We start from the raw sequence: 15,349 nt of genomic DNA, 5'->3' as shown, positions 1-15,349 counted from the left end.
AAATATGTTGAATAATTATGCCAACAATATATTAATATCTCAACCAATCTTCTGATATAACATGATGTTTTTGTTTATAATTTACATACAATTAAACGTTACACAGTTATTTAAAATAATATGTAATATTTTTATCCCATTTCAGCAACTACATGGAAAAACGCTTTTCAGAGACGGGGGAACTAGGTGGCCCATGGAAAAAAGTTTGCATTAATACATGCAAACAAACTGATGGCCACAGCTGTGGTTCGTTCGTCATGTTGGTACGTACTAGGTTTTTAAAATTTAGATATATAGTGAACATCTGTAAATTATAAGATACAATTATTATCTTTAAAACACAGAAAACCATTTTGCTTGGAAGATTGTTACAAATTTAAATTAAACAAGATAACAACTATACATTCAACATAGTTATTAACACTACAGACTGTTTCATGAGAGAGATGAAATACCTCCTCAATCTTCAGGTGTTAGGCTCTGAGTAAAGTATTTAGAAGTACAATACTCACGAAGAGAATGTTTATAGTTAATATATACAAGCGACAGAGAATTTGTATATTCGCCCGTTCTATTTATCTATAGGTGTCTTTAATTATTAACCTTGATATCTTAATAAGAATTTTCTTCCGTGTCTGCATGTGCTAAATAATTTGTTTCTTTGATTAAGAGAGCAAATATCAGGCTTATATATAATGAAATATTTCTCTTGCAGACATAGGTTGCAGCGTTAACTTATATTGGAATAAGGCTAACATTTTATATGTATAAAAATATATGCTATTTATTGACTAACATTACAAGTAAAGTACTGTATTCCGTAGTAAACCAATGTTGACATACTAGACATTTTAGAAAAACGGACCAGCTGAATGTCAACAAACATTATGTACTGTTATATAGAACTAATCTTTTTTTTTTATCTTATTTCAGAATGCTTACTTCATTTGTGAAGGGGTGCATCCCTCTTTAACCACACCAGATATGGCAACCACAATGAGGGTATGGGTCCTAAAGAAATTATTAGGATATGGCAAAAAGGGAACCCAAGCACAATGTGATGCGGAACCATGTCTGGGGACAGATGACACATGGATTGGATGTGATGTGTGTGGCCGGTGGTTCCACCAAAATACTTGTACCACCACCATTGAAACTCCATCTACTGAATGGGAATGTGATATTTGTGTTGCAAGATATCGATAATGTCATTTCTAGGTGAACCAAAGAACTTATTGTTATCTACAGGGATGTTTTTTTTATTTGTAAAACTTTGTTTTGATGTTTTTTGGTGTTAAAAATATTTAGTATACTTTTATATTTTAATCTACTTTTATTGAATGACATTTATCCATAGTAAAATCATTAACGAATACTAGGCTTGGAATCTAGGCCATTCAAAACAGCAGTGCTCCAATTTTAGACACGGAGTAGACCAGTTACAAATGGCGTGCACAACAAGTTGATCAATCAATGCAATTTCATAACAAAAATAGGCTTAAACCTGAATGTGAAATGATCACTACTGTATTAGGTATCACTTTTTCATTAGGTTAGGGCTAATTTTAAATTACATGTGATGTGTAATAACCAAGTATAAAATCAGGTGTGTTTTAACTCAATATAAATCATGTTGCAATACTTTTCTACATGATTATCTCAGGAAATGAAATAGTAAATCTGTTAGACTAATTCAATGGCTTTAGTTTGTTAAAATATAAACTTTTATAGTAGTTTCTGTATAACATATTGTTTTGCATGTTATTTTATATATTGCTGTAGTACATATATATTTATTGTTATTAGTTTAGTTTAGTCATAGTTCTTTCATACATACAGTAAAAAATGTTATTTATTCCATGTTTTTTAAAATTACATGTGATGTGTAATAACCAAGTATAAAATCAGGTGTGTTATAACTCAATATAAATCATGTTGCAATGTCATTTCTAGGTGAACCAAAGAACTTATTGTTATCTACAGGGATGTTTTTTTATTTATAAAGCTTTGTTGTGAAGTTTTGATTTTAAAAATATTTAGTATACTTTTATATTTTAATCTACTTTCATTGAGTGAAATTTATCCATAGTAAAATCATTAGCGAATACTAGGCTTGGAATCTAGGCCATTCAAAACAGCAGTGCTCTAATTTTAGACACGGAGTAGACCAGTTACAAATGGCGTACACAACAAGTTGATCAATCAATGCAATTTCATAACAAAAATCGGCTTAAACCTGAATGTGAAATGATCACTACTGTATTAGGTATCACTTTTTCATTAGGTAGGGCTAATTTTATATTACATGTGATGTGTAATAACCAAGTATAAAATCAGGTGTGATATAACTCAATATAAATCATGTTGCAATACTTTTCTACATGATTATCTCAGGAAATGAAATAGTAAATCTGTTAGACTAATTCAATGGCTTTAGTTTGTTAAAATATAAACTTTTATAGTAGTTTCTGTATAACATTGTTTTGCATGTTATTTTATATATTGCTGTAGTACATATATATTTATTGTTATTAGTTTAGTTTAGTCATAGTTCTTTCATACATACAGTAAAAAATGTTATTTATTCCATGTGTTTTAAAATTACATGTGATGTGTAATAACCAAGTATAAAATCAGGTGTGTTATAACTCAATATAAATCATGTTGCAATGTCATTTCTAGGTGAACCAAAGAACTTATTGTTATCTACAGGGATGTTTTTTTATTTATAAAGCTTTGTTGTGAAGTTTTGATGTTAAAAATGATTAGTATACTTTTATATTTTAATCTACTTTCATTGAGTGAAATTTATTCATAGTAAAATCATTAGCGAATACTAGGCTTGGCATCTAGGCCATTCAAAACAGCAGTGCTCCAATTTTAGACACGGAGTAGACCAGTTACAAATGGCGTGCACAACAAGTTGATCAATCAATGCAATTTCATAACAAAAATAGGCTTAAACCTGAATGTGAAATGATCACTACTGTATTAGGTATCACTTTTTCATTAGGTAGGGCTAATTTTATATTACATGTGATGTGTAATAACCAAGTATAAAATTAGGTGTATTATAACTCAAAATAAATCATGCTGCAATACTTTTCTACATGATTATCTCAGGAAATGAAATAGTAAATCTGTTAGACTAATTCAATGGCTTTAGTTTGTTAAAATATAAACTTTTATAGTAGTTTCTGTATAACATTGTTTTGCATGTTATTTTATATATTGCTGTAGTACATATATATTTATTGTTATTAGTTTAGTTTAGTCATAGTTCTTTCATACATACAGTAAAAAATGTTATTTATTCCATGTTTTTTAAAATTACATGTGATGTGTAATAACCAAGTATAAAATCATTTGTGTTATAACTCAATATAAATCATGTTGCAGTACTTTTCTACATGATTATCTCAGGAAATGAAATAGTAAATCTGTTAGACTAATTCAATGGCTTTAGTTTGTTAAAATATAAACTTTTATAGTAGTTTCTGTATAACATATTGTTTTGCATGTTATTTTATATATTGCTGTAGTACATATATATTTATTGTTATTAGTTTAGTTTAGTCATAGTTCTTTCATACATACAGTAAAAAATGTTATTTATTCCATGTTTTTTAAAATTACATGTGATGTGTAATAACCAAGTATAAAATCAGGTGTGTTATAACTCAATATAAATCATGTTGCAATACTTTTCTACATGATTATCTCAGGAAATGAAATAGTAAATCTGTTAGACTAATTTAATGGCTTTAGTTTGTTAAAATATAAAATTTTATATTAGTTTCTGTATAACATATTGTTTTGCATGTTATTTTATATATTGCTGCTGTATTACATATATATTTATTGTTATTAGTTTAGTTTAGTCATAGTTCTTTCATACATACAGTAAAAAATGTTATTTATTCCATATTTTTTTAAATGAAAAACCACTTTTGATGTACAATTATTCAACATATTCTCATGATTAAATTCTCTATCATCTTTGTGTCAACATCTTATGCTGTGCACAATATAAACATGTTACATTTTCAAATATAATTCAAGTATTTCTTTTATTATTTTAATAATATTTTACTGTACAGTACTGTTCAGCTGTTCTAAACTATATCAATGCAATAAACATACAGTTAAAATACTAAAGTAAATTGAATTACTTTGTTTTTGTATTGCTTTCATTTAATAAGAGTGTGCATAAAATACTTTATTTAATATTGTAATACACTGTGCTCTAGTGGACCCAATTAGGCACCAGTGGAGCATAGTGATATAACATAGGAATACAATCACTAAATTCAAACCTCTGTTCGTATTTTAATACACTGTGCTCTAGTGGACCCAATTAGGCACCAGTGGAGCATAGTGATATAACATAGGAATACAATCACTAAATTCAAACCTCTGTTCGTATTTTAATACACTGTGCTCTAGTGGACCCAATTTGGTACCAGTGGAGCATAGTGATATAAGATAGGAATACATTCACTAAATTCAAACCTCTGTTCATATTTTAATACACTGTGCTCTAGTGGACCCAATTTGGTACCAGTGGAGCATAGTGATATAAGATAGGAATACATTCACAAAATTCAAACCTCTGTTCATATTTTAATACACTGTGCTCTAGTGGTTCCAATTTGGTACCAGTGGAGCATAGTGATATAAGATAGGAATACATTCACCAAATTCAAACCTCTGTTCATATTTTAATACACTGTGCTCTAGTGGTTCCAATTTGGTACCAGTGGAGCATAGTGATATAACATAGGAATACATTCACCAAATTCAAACCTCTGTTCATATTTTAATACACTGTGCTCTAGTGGTTCCAATTTGGTACCAGTGGAGCATAGTGATATAACATAGGAATACATTCACCAAATTCAAACCTCTGTTCATATTTTAATACACTGTGCTCTAGTGGACCCAATTTGGTACCAGTGGAGCATAGTGATATAAGATAGGAATACATTCACTAAATTCAAACCTCTGTTCATATTTTAATACACTGTGCTCTAGTGGACCCAATTTGGTACCAGTGGAGCATAGTGATATAAGATAGGAATACATTCACTAAATTCAAACCTCTGTTCATATTTTAATACACTGTGCTCTGGTGGACCCAATTTGGCACCAGTGGAGCATAGTGATATAAGATAGGAATACATTCACTAAATTCAAACCTCTGTTCATATTTTAATACACTGTGCTCTAGTGGACCCAATTTGGTACCAGTGGAGCATAGTGATATAACATAGGAATACATTCACAAAATTCAAACCTCTGTTCATATTTTAATACACTGTGCTCTAGTGGACCCAATTTGGCACCAGTGGAGCATAGTGATAAAACATAGGAATACAATCACTAAATTCAAACCTCTGTTCGTATTTTAATACACTGTGCTCTAGTGGACCTAATTTGGTACCAGTGGAGCATAGTGATATAAGATAGGAATACATTCACTAAATTCAAACCTCTGTTCATATTTTAATACACTGTGCTCTAGTGGACCCAATTTGGTACCAGTGGTAGTGATATAAGATAGGAATACATTCACAAAATTCAAACCTCTGTTCATATTTTAATACACTGTGCTCTAGTGGTTCCAATTTGGTACCAGTGGAGCATAGTGATATAAGATAGGAATACATTCACCAAATTCAAACCTCTGTTCATATTTTAATACACTGTGCTCTAGTGGTTCCAATTTGGTACCAGTGGAGCATAGTGATATAACATAGGAATACATTCACCAAATTCAAACCTCTGTTCATATTTTAATACACTGTGCTCTAGTGGTTCCAATTTGGTACCAGTGGAGCATAGTGATATAACATAGGAATACATTCACCAAATTCAAACCTCTGTTCATATTTTAATACACTGTGCTCTAGTGGACCCAATTTGGTACCAGTGGAGCATAGTGATATAAGATAGGAATACATTCACTAAATTCAAACCTCTGTTCATATTTTAATACACTGTGCTCTAGTGGACCCAATTTGGTACCAGTGGAGCATAGTGATATAAGATAGGAATACATTCACTAAATTCAAACCTCTGTTCATATTTTAATACACTGTGCTCTGGTGGACCCAATTTGGTACCAGTGGAGCATAGTGATATAAGATAGGAATACATTCACTAAATTCAAACCTCTGTTCATATTTTAATACACTGTGCTCTAGTGGACCCAATTTGGTACCAGTGGAGCATAGTGATATAACATAGGAATACATTCACAAAATTCAAACCTCTGTTGGTATTTTAATACACTGTGCTCTAGTGGACCCAATTTGGTACCAGTGGAGCATATTGATATAAGATAGGAATACATTCACTAAATTCAAACCTCTGTTCATATTTTAATACACTGTGCTCTAGTGGACCCAATTAGGCACCAGTGGAGCATAGTGATATAAGATAGGAATACATTCACTAAATTCAAACCTCTGTTCATATTTTAATACACTGTGCTCTAGTGGACCCAATTTGGCACCAGTGGAGCATAGTGATATAACATAGGAATACATTCACTAAATTCAAACCTCTGTTCATATTTTAATACACTGTGCTCTAGTGGACCCAATTTGGCACCAGTGAAGCATAGTGATATAACATAGGAATACATTCACTAAATTCAAACCTCTGTTCATATTTTAATACACTGTGCTCTAGTGGACCCAATTTGGTACCAGTGGAGCATAGTGATATAAGATAGGAATACATTCACTAAATTCAAACCTCTGTTCATATTTTAATACACTGTGCTCTAGTGGACCCAATTTGGCACCAGTGGAGCATAGTGATAAAACATAGGAATACAATCACTAAATTCAAACCTCTGTTCAAATGTTAATACACTGTGCTCTAGTGGACCCAATTTGGTACCAGTGGAGCATAGTGATATAAGATAGGAATACATTCACTAAATTCAAACCTCTGTTCATATTTTAATACACTGTGCTTTAGTGGACCCAATTTGGCACCAGTGGGGCATAGTGATATAAGATAGGAATACATTCACTAAATTCAAACCTCTGTTCATATTTTAATACACTGTGCTCTAGTGGTTCCAATTTGGTACCAGTGGAGCATAGTGATATAACATAGGAATACATTCACTAAATTCAAACCTCTGTTCATATTTTAATACACTGTGCTCTAGTGGACCCAATTTGGTACCAGTGGAGCTTAGTGATATAAGATAGGAATACATTCACTAAATTCAAACCTCTGTTCATATTTTAATACACTGTGCTCTAGTGGACCCAATTTGGCACCAGTGGAGCATAGTGATATAACATAGGAATACATTCAATAAATTCTAATTTCTGTTAATATTTTATTTCACTGATGAGAAATATGTTTCAGATAATGATATTCTATACTAAAAGTTAAGATAACGACATGTTAATTGTATTTTAATGTCACCTCGAGCGGAATATCACCACACAGAATATGCCTATTCTTTTAATGTATGAACAGCGCCCTCGTTACATTTTTAATTAATAATTGCGATTTAATTGGTCTAATTAAAATATTTTCAAAATTTAATAATGTAAGCATGTTCTACCCTTCAAAATGCTTTCTGACCATCATTTTTATAAACAAATTCCAAGAATGTTGAACAATATCTTCAATAAACCTGGAAAGGGTGATAATTTAATCGTGGAAAAAAAAAACATTAAATAAAAACATAAAATAAAAATATTTTTCGTTAACAAAAAGTTATAAGAATAGGTAAGTATGTTTAATATATGTTTTATTATCTATATAAATAAAAATATTCAATTTGTTGGCAATATTTAAGCGTTTTATACTTCTGCTGTTTCACGAATGCACATCTATGAACGAACTTAAAATTTCAACTCATTTTTCTGACGGAGCTACGATTTAAGTAAACCCAATGCGGTTAAGGCACTGTTATTTTCGTTTTTGCGTAAAGTAGTACAAAGATTATAGTTAACATTACTAAATTAAAACATTTTTGTTATTGTCTTAAGGAAATTTTAATTTTGTTTTTGCCGATTTAAGGCTACACAACCTACGTATCTCAGGCCATGTCGTACCATCCGTTACCCAAATACAATTAAAATAAAAATCATTCTACTTTTTCCCAACATTTCGTTCTATGTCAGCCTCAATCTCAACATTATGGTTGTTTAAACATTAGCGACCCATCATAATGTTTCCATCGAAAGTAAATTTACCTCTCTTTGGGATATAATGCAAAAGCGCGCTATTAGTATTAATTATTATAAAATAAAATTTCAAGTTCATCACGAGAGAAGAATTATCCATTGGCAATAAAGTGTATTTGTACAAAACATATACAACCTTTCTGTAGGCTATTCCAACATAGTATTTTGCTAATAATTGCTCCATAACTAAGGTAATTGCATGTATATACAAAAGAGAAGATTTTTTTGAAAAAACTACAAGCGAATGTTTCTCATCAACCGCTTTCCATGTTGCAATATTTAATATCCAGGTACCATTATAATCCAACATGTGTATGTACGTAACTACGAATATGTGATTTTTTGATTTATTTATTTTACATAATGCAACATCATTTCCAGTTGTATAATTTTAAGTAATTAATACTTCTGTCATTAATTTGTTACCATTACTATCTTATAATATGATATGATAAGATATTTTATAATGAAAAAGTTCCTTGAAGATTTGAATATATGTTTCTTTTTTTATAAACCTTAACCAAAAAGCGGACCATTTCGCAAATAGGTAGTATAGGTAGTAACATATTATTATAAATTATTACAACAGCAGTTTTATGGTGATACAGAAGTATCACAAGCCCCACCCATCCATAATTGTAAATATTCGCAAACCTATTTGTGATGTATTACACACTAAAAAACATTACTATGAAGGCGTGTTACAGCCGCTAATGTAGAAAACGCCAGCTAATGTCGAAACAACCGTTAATGTAGAACAATCCACCGCTAATGTAGTAAAATCTCCAGCTAATGTAGAAACACCAACAGCTTATGCAGTAAATATAAATAAACACCAGCTAATGTAGAAACGGATAACAGCTTACATGTAGTAACGAAAATTGCCTCCCAGCTTATGCAGTTACTATCGTCAGCTAATGTAGAAAATGTTATATATTTTACAAAAAGTGAAACGACCACACATCGTAAGCAACCATCTCTATTAAGGGACCGCTTCTCATAATCGACCACCTCTCGTAAGAGATCACCTCGTTTAATGGTGGACCACGACCTCTTTCTCTCTCTATTAAAGGACCGCTTCTCATAATCCACTATCTCTCGTTGTGATGGGAGATGGTAGATTATGAGGAGCAGTCCCTTAATAGAGGCGGTGATCCTTTAAAGGAGGTAGTCACTAACAAGAGGTGTGGCCGTTAAGAGAGGTGGTCCTTTAAAAGAGTCGTCACTGACGAGGGGTGTGGACGTTAAGAGACGTGTTCCTGTAAAAGAGTACGTCGTCGCTGACGAGAAGCGCTCCCTTAACAGAGAAGTTGGTCGTTCATTAGAGGTGGTCACTTGCGAGAGGTCGTTGTGATGGGAGATGGTCGATTATGAGAAGCGGTCCTTTGATAGAGAGAAAGAGGTCGTGGTCCCTTAATTGAAGTGGTCACTAACGAGAGGTGTGGTCGTTAAGAGAGGTGGTCGCCTACGAGAGGTGGTCGATTATGAGAAGCGGTCCTTTATGAGAGGAGGTGATTCCTTGCGAGAGGTGGTCGATTATGAGAAGCGGTCTCTTAAATAGAGATGGTTGCTTACGGTGTGTGGTCGTTTTAGAAAGTTGGTTACTTACGAGAGGTGGAAAGGCTGATAACTAAGTAAAGATCGGTGCATTTTCACATGATTTAGACATTTTTGTAAAATACAGAACATTTTCTACATTAGCTGGCGATAGTAACTACATAAGCTGGGAGGCAATTTTCGTTACTACATAAGCTGTTGACCGTTTCTACATTAGCTGGTGTGGATTTTTAACGGTTGTTTCGACATTAGCTGGCGTTTTCTACATAGTAGCGATTGTAACAAGGCGCTACATAATAATAATTTACAGTAGTTGTCATGCATAGCCTGACTATATACAGCAGTAGTCCCAAAATTTCACGTACCCACACACACCTATATAACAGACGCAAACAACCACATGGATACTTCATTATGATAAGGTACTATTTCTGAAACACTTTATTCCACTTCTAAATACATATTTATTTACAAGAGTTTCTTTTATTGTTTATTGTATTTTAAGAGTTTATCTGCACATTCTGTTAATGTTATGGTATATGAATGATTGACAAAAATCATCCTTTATCATCATTTTAAACAATTCCTTGCTTACATTGTCAATGTGTTTATGAATTTGTACATTTTTTAAACTGTTAATATTTAAAACAATTACAAAATCGTTCATCTCTATATATCACATATCTAAAAATATCTATAAAACATTAAACAAAAAGATACATTTTACATAAAATATAACAACGTTTATGTTGTTGTATAATGTATTGGTTTAAAAAAAAATCCTCCTATCAACATTACTTTACCATTGCAAACTCAATTTGACAAGCTCAAACAAACAATTATAATATCAGTGTGTTATATCATTTAAAATAGGGCTAAAATCAGAATACTAAAATGTAACTAAACCACATTTAACAAATTTAAAATTGCAGTGTTTTAAATAGAATAGTAATTACATATTTTTATATTTACAAATAATATTATCAATGCATACAGCTCCAATTTTAAATTTAATTTAATTAGTTAAAGATGTATTGTCCCCTGAAAAATAATTTTTGTTGTTGAATATGCCATTTTAATGTTACATAATAGTTACTGTAATTTAAAGCATAAAATGGTCAAATTGGCTGCCAGTCAATGGATTTTTGGTTGAATTTAACCATTTATATGTTATCTTATAAATGAAAACAATACCTTATTTTGTTTTTCTACTAAAACTGCAAAATACCTATTCAAAGTCTGATTTTAATCTTTATTTTCATGTTTTTTGGAACAATACATCGTTAATTATTAAAATTTAATGATTCATGAACTCTTCTTGGTGGTCTCTTCATTTTTTCATGCATTCAAATCTATATTTCAGCAGCTATAAACAGAAATTAAAAAAAAGACAGAGATCACCTTTAATTCCTGCAAAATATTTAAATATATGCTGTAGGTGAAATTTTTAAACGTTGCCTTCATCAAAATAACAATGGTGTTTAATAGCCCATAAGATATTGTTTGAAAATGTGACAATCTATGATAAAAGTGGAAAAAATCAGATTGGGTAGCCCTATGTTTTTACACAAAAATTTGCACTAAATTGCCCTTTGGAGAGTGCACACATTTCTAAGTTTCATGTGCAATTGTGTAGTTACTTGACATTTACAATTCATGGAAAAGTACAAAAATTAACTCTAAAAACGGACTTTTTGCATTACTATGTGGCTAAAAATGTTGAAATGCTCAAAATGTCCTAAACCATGCTCTAACTTGCCTAAAAGTTGATTTTGAGCAATTTTGAAGTTTGACACATGCTTGCAAACACATTTTTATGCGTACACATTCCATTTTTGTGTTATGTTGACCCTTGACCTGAAGTGTATATGTAGTAAATTTGACTTATTCTTATTGCTGCACAATATAGCAAATATTTCACCTAATTACCTGTCCTGCTTGTTTATATTCTTGTTATACAAAAATAATCTGCAATGCGACATGAAGTGATCCTGCGTCATGTATGACAGCATGTCCTTTATACGCTTTAAACCTGCATTTGCTTGCTCGTTTATCTGTGTATTGAGTGATGTATATTGTGGATACAAATCTAAGTTGTATCCATGGGAGCAAGCTGAGAAAATAAAATAAATGAAAATTGGAATTTTATTATGTTTTTTTTATTATTTATAGACATTAGGTGTTACGTTTAAATTAAATTGGGATTAGTAAAAGAGTGACTGTACTCTGAACTGTAACATGTGGCAAAACTACAACCAAAATACAAGTATCAGTGTTTCTTCGGTGTCAATACTTTTATTTTGTACACTACAATTAATATTGAAATTTACACCAAAAAATTAATTTTACTTTTTAAATAAATATGACACTATAAAGACTGGATTTTGTTGTGTAAATTTCAATTTTAATTGTTGTATAACGCTGTTGTTATACGTATAATCATAAATTACATCATAATTTTCTGTAACAATAGGTGGCAAGGGGTTTTTAATATTATACATATACATTTTACATATTACCTTTGTGATTGTACCAGTGAAAACGATCAACGAAAAACTTTGTATGTTTAAAGAAAACAGGATCCCGTCGTAAACAATACTTGTGCAGAGAACACGCAAAATCGTACACGATTACATTAGGAGCTGTTGGAAAAAATAATTATGCAGTGAAAAGATAACAGTACACAAAAAAGGAATACAACAAAACAAAATTCACAGCAAAAGAAAAACAAACTATAACAAATTAAGGTTAAACAATTTGTGCCGAATAGGGGTGGCGCCGAATGTGATAGTCGCAGTCTATGGTTGCCCACAGTAGAATACTTTTGTATATTCAAACGTATGTATTGTGATGATGAATGGAATTTCCTACTTCTATTTACCAGGGTATATGTATGACAAGTTTGTTTTTTTTTCAGCCCTACTAAATGTACAAAACACAAGGTAAAATTTGAAATATCAAAATATTAACAAGTTACCTTTTGAAAATCTTGTACGAAAGATGGTAAAGGGTATATTTACAGATTCGTGATTATTCATGACCTCGAAGCCATAACAAATACCTAAAACATAACAAATACAAAAGTTATTTAAAAACAATTAATTTAAAAACATGTGGTAAGATGATCATAATTCCATGGTAGCATGTTAATTGTCAAAAACATATTCATTTAAAACAAGATACAATTATATATATAATTTTTATTATGAGAATGAAGTGCAGCAGGGTTCAACTTCTTGATTACAATTCTCTTTGGAAACAATAATTGATATTAAAAAATCTAAAAGGTGTTATAAATAAGGACCTAAAAGAAATAAGTATTGTATTTTTTAAACAATTTATGGTTATTCAATTCATTGATTATTGTTGTTTTCTACTATTGTCGGTTTTATTCTTATATATTATAATCGATAATTTAAATGCACCAAACAAAAACAAAAATTATCCAAACATAATACATACAGTAATACAACATATTTGTTAATTTCACAAGGAAATAATAAATGTAATATCAGCAGTATAAACAGTTGGATGAAAATAACAGATCTACAATATAATTACCATGACTGCAGAAGATTGTAAAAATCCCCGGTAGAAGCGAGGGGTGGCCTTTAAAGTCCTTCTTGCATCTTTCCTTTGTTCCTGTCACTGCTTTATCTGCCGAGTATCTTCCTCTGCCTCGCAATGATGGAAGGGAAGGAAAACAGGCAATTTTATCTTTCTCAATTACTGCTAATTCACTGGGTGATTCTTTATCTTGAAATGGTTCTACTGATTTCTTCAATAACAATTTTAGCAAACCTTTCATATAATCCGGAAGAGGGTGAAGGTTGTCATCTTTACATAAAATATCAAAAAGAACAGGTGAGTTAACCTGAACCGATTTCCATAATTTTGGATCAGTTCTAATGTCAATACCGTTAATCGACTGTGTTAGGGCTTCTTGAAATGTCTGGACATGTGGAATTATTGTGCACACTGGGGAGTCTGATCCCAAAGAAGCAATTAGTTTTTTGTACCCCAAAGGAGCAACATTGTTTTCCATGTTGATCTCTTGTAAGAAATTAGAAATTTCAGGTGTGCCATCTTTCAAGTTGGTTAATAAAGTTTGAAACTCTGCAAACGGTTTGCCTTTGGAGTACTGCCTCAGCAGCTTCCGAGTCTTGATACTGTCCACAAGAACAATTTCTCTGAAAAAAGTAATCGGATAAAAAAATAGACTTATAAATTGCAAGCATAATACAGACTACTGGCATATTATAGAGTTTTACAGTTAAGTAATTTTTCCTTCTCATGTGTACTGCGATGATTCTACCTCAACATTATATTGCAATACATTTTCACTTATGGTTATTCTTTTCTTCATGCGATCAATAATAGAGGTTTATATAGGAAAGTTAAAACGTTCATTTAAGACAAGGAATGACCTGGTTCAATGTTTTTAAAGAAAGATATTTATATATACATTATTTACAAAATATCAAAAATTGTCTTTAACAATTAAAAATGACTAAACTAAAAAAAAAAATCCATGATTCAAAGTATTTTCATTAGATATTAGATGTCATTGTACCATTATGTTACATTACTGTTTTGTGTTATACCATAAATAAACACATTATTTTATTAATTAATACTTATCTCCCATGGAAAAGTTTCCCATCTTCTTCAGGTTGTATCAAAGTGTTTAGCATTTTTTTTGTGAATGCCAAAGAAGTGCCATCGCAAATGACAGTGTCTGGATTGCTGCCACATATTTCACAGCAAAATCCATCAGTATAGTTGATGTCCAATAGGTTCATATAACTATACCATGCATTTTTCAATTTATTGTACGATAATAGGTTGGGAAATTCAGCATGCCCATAGTCAAGGTGCACTTCCTTTAAATTCATGTAAAAAGCAAACAGAGTTCTTCTGGAAAATCAAAAAAGTATGAATATGAAATATTGTAATTAAATCATTTCAAAATATAGTGATTCTAATAACATTTAGGAGATAAACATTGATATTGATAAAAGGTTAAAAACCAAGCGTTATTGTTTAAGGAATCTTGGTCTACTTGATGAATTTGGTTGTACTTACAAGTGCATGTACAGTACAAGTACTCGTTCTACCAGGTGCTGGTAAACTCGGCCCTAAACTGTCTTAGCCAACGTCAAGTCGGCCCCAAGTCATAAAATTTTTAACTATAGGCCGGCGCTATATTTTGATACAAGAAGGATGTTCACAGAATGATTCGAAATATTCTTAGATATTAAAGGCCTAGTAGGCCTTAGATTACTACAGTAAAATAAAAATGTTTATAAAAAATATATAATGTATTTAAAATTATTTTATGATTTTATCAATTCGCTCTTCTTTTAGGGGGCCAAGTTGACCGATTAGTTTTTGGCAGAGTTGACTTGAGGTCGAGTTGACTTGAGGCCGAGTTGACGTGGGGCCGAGCTGACCTGAGGCCGACTTGACGTGGGGCAGATTTGACGTGGGGCCAACTTGATTTTGGCCGAGATGGTTTTGGGCCGAGTTGGAACTAATTTGTTCTACCAAGTTGAATTTGTTGGCACAAC

General features: G+C 31.4%; 1 protein-coding gene across 1 annotated transcript; it reads right to left on the bottom strand.

Moving 5' to 3' along the window:
• Positions 1-10,237: 10,237 nt before the first annotated feature.
• On the bottom strand, positions 10,238-14,202 carry LOC144852188 (uncharacterized). Its single transcript, XM_078709937.1, has 5 exons — positions 13,341-14,202; positions 12,757-12,840; positions 12,299-12,421; positions 11,709-11,892; positions 10,238-11,145 (listed from the first exon to the last, which is right to left on the bottom strand). Exons 1-5 carry the CDS (start codon positions 13,822-13,824, stop codon positions 11,139-11,141), a joined length of 882 nt encoding a protein of 293 aa, XP_078566063.1. The 5' UTR covers positions 13,825-14,202; the 3' UTR covers positions 10,238-11,138.
• Between the last annotated feature and the right edge of the window lie 1,147 nt (positions 14,203-15,349).

Source organism: Antedon bifida, chromosome 9, assembly GCF_963402885.1.
Source record: "Antedon bifida chromosome 9, ecAntBifi1.1, whole genome shotgun sequence".
In the NCBI taxonomy this organism is placed as follows: domain Eukaryota; kingdom Metazoa; phylum Echinodermata; class Crinoidea; order Comatulida; family Antedonidae; genus Antedon; species Antedon bifida.
The sequence above is the reverse complement of the archived record's forward strand: the minus strand, read 5'-3'. Positions and strand labels throughout refer to the sequence as shown.

What these genes read in the sequence shown, in the direction of transcription:
- LOC144852188 (XM_078709937.1), bottom strand. Translation starts at nt 13,824, where the DNA reads ATGGAAAACAATGTTGCTCCTTTGGGGTACAAAAAACTAATTGCTTCT. An exon ending in TACAATCTTCTGCAGTCATG is followed by an intron (nt 12,841 to 13,340) that starts GTAATTATATTG and finishes GTTATGTTTTAG; the next exon opens with GTATTTGTTATGGCTTCGAG. An exon ending in TCGTACAAGATTTTCAAAAG is followed by an intron (nt 12,422 to 12,756) that starts GTAACTTGTTAA and finishes TTTTTCCAACAG; the next exon opens with CTCCTAATGTAATCGTGTAC.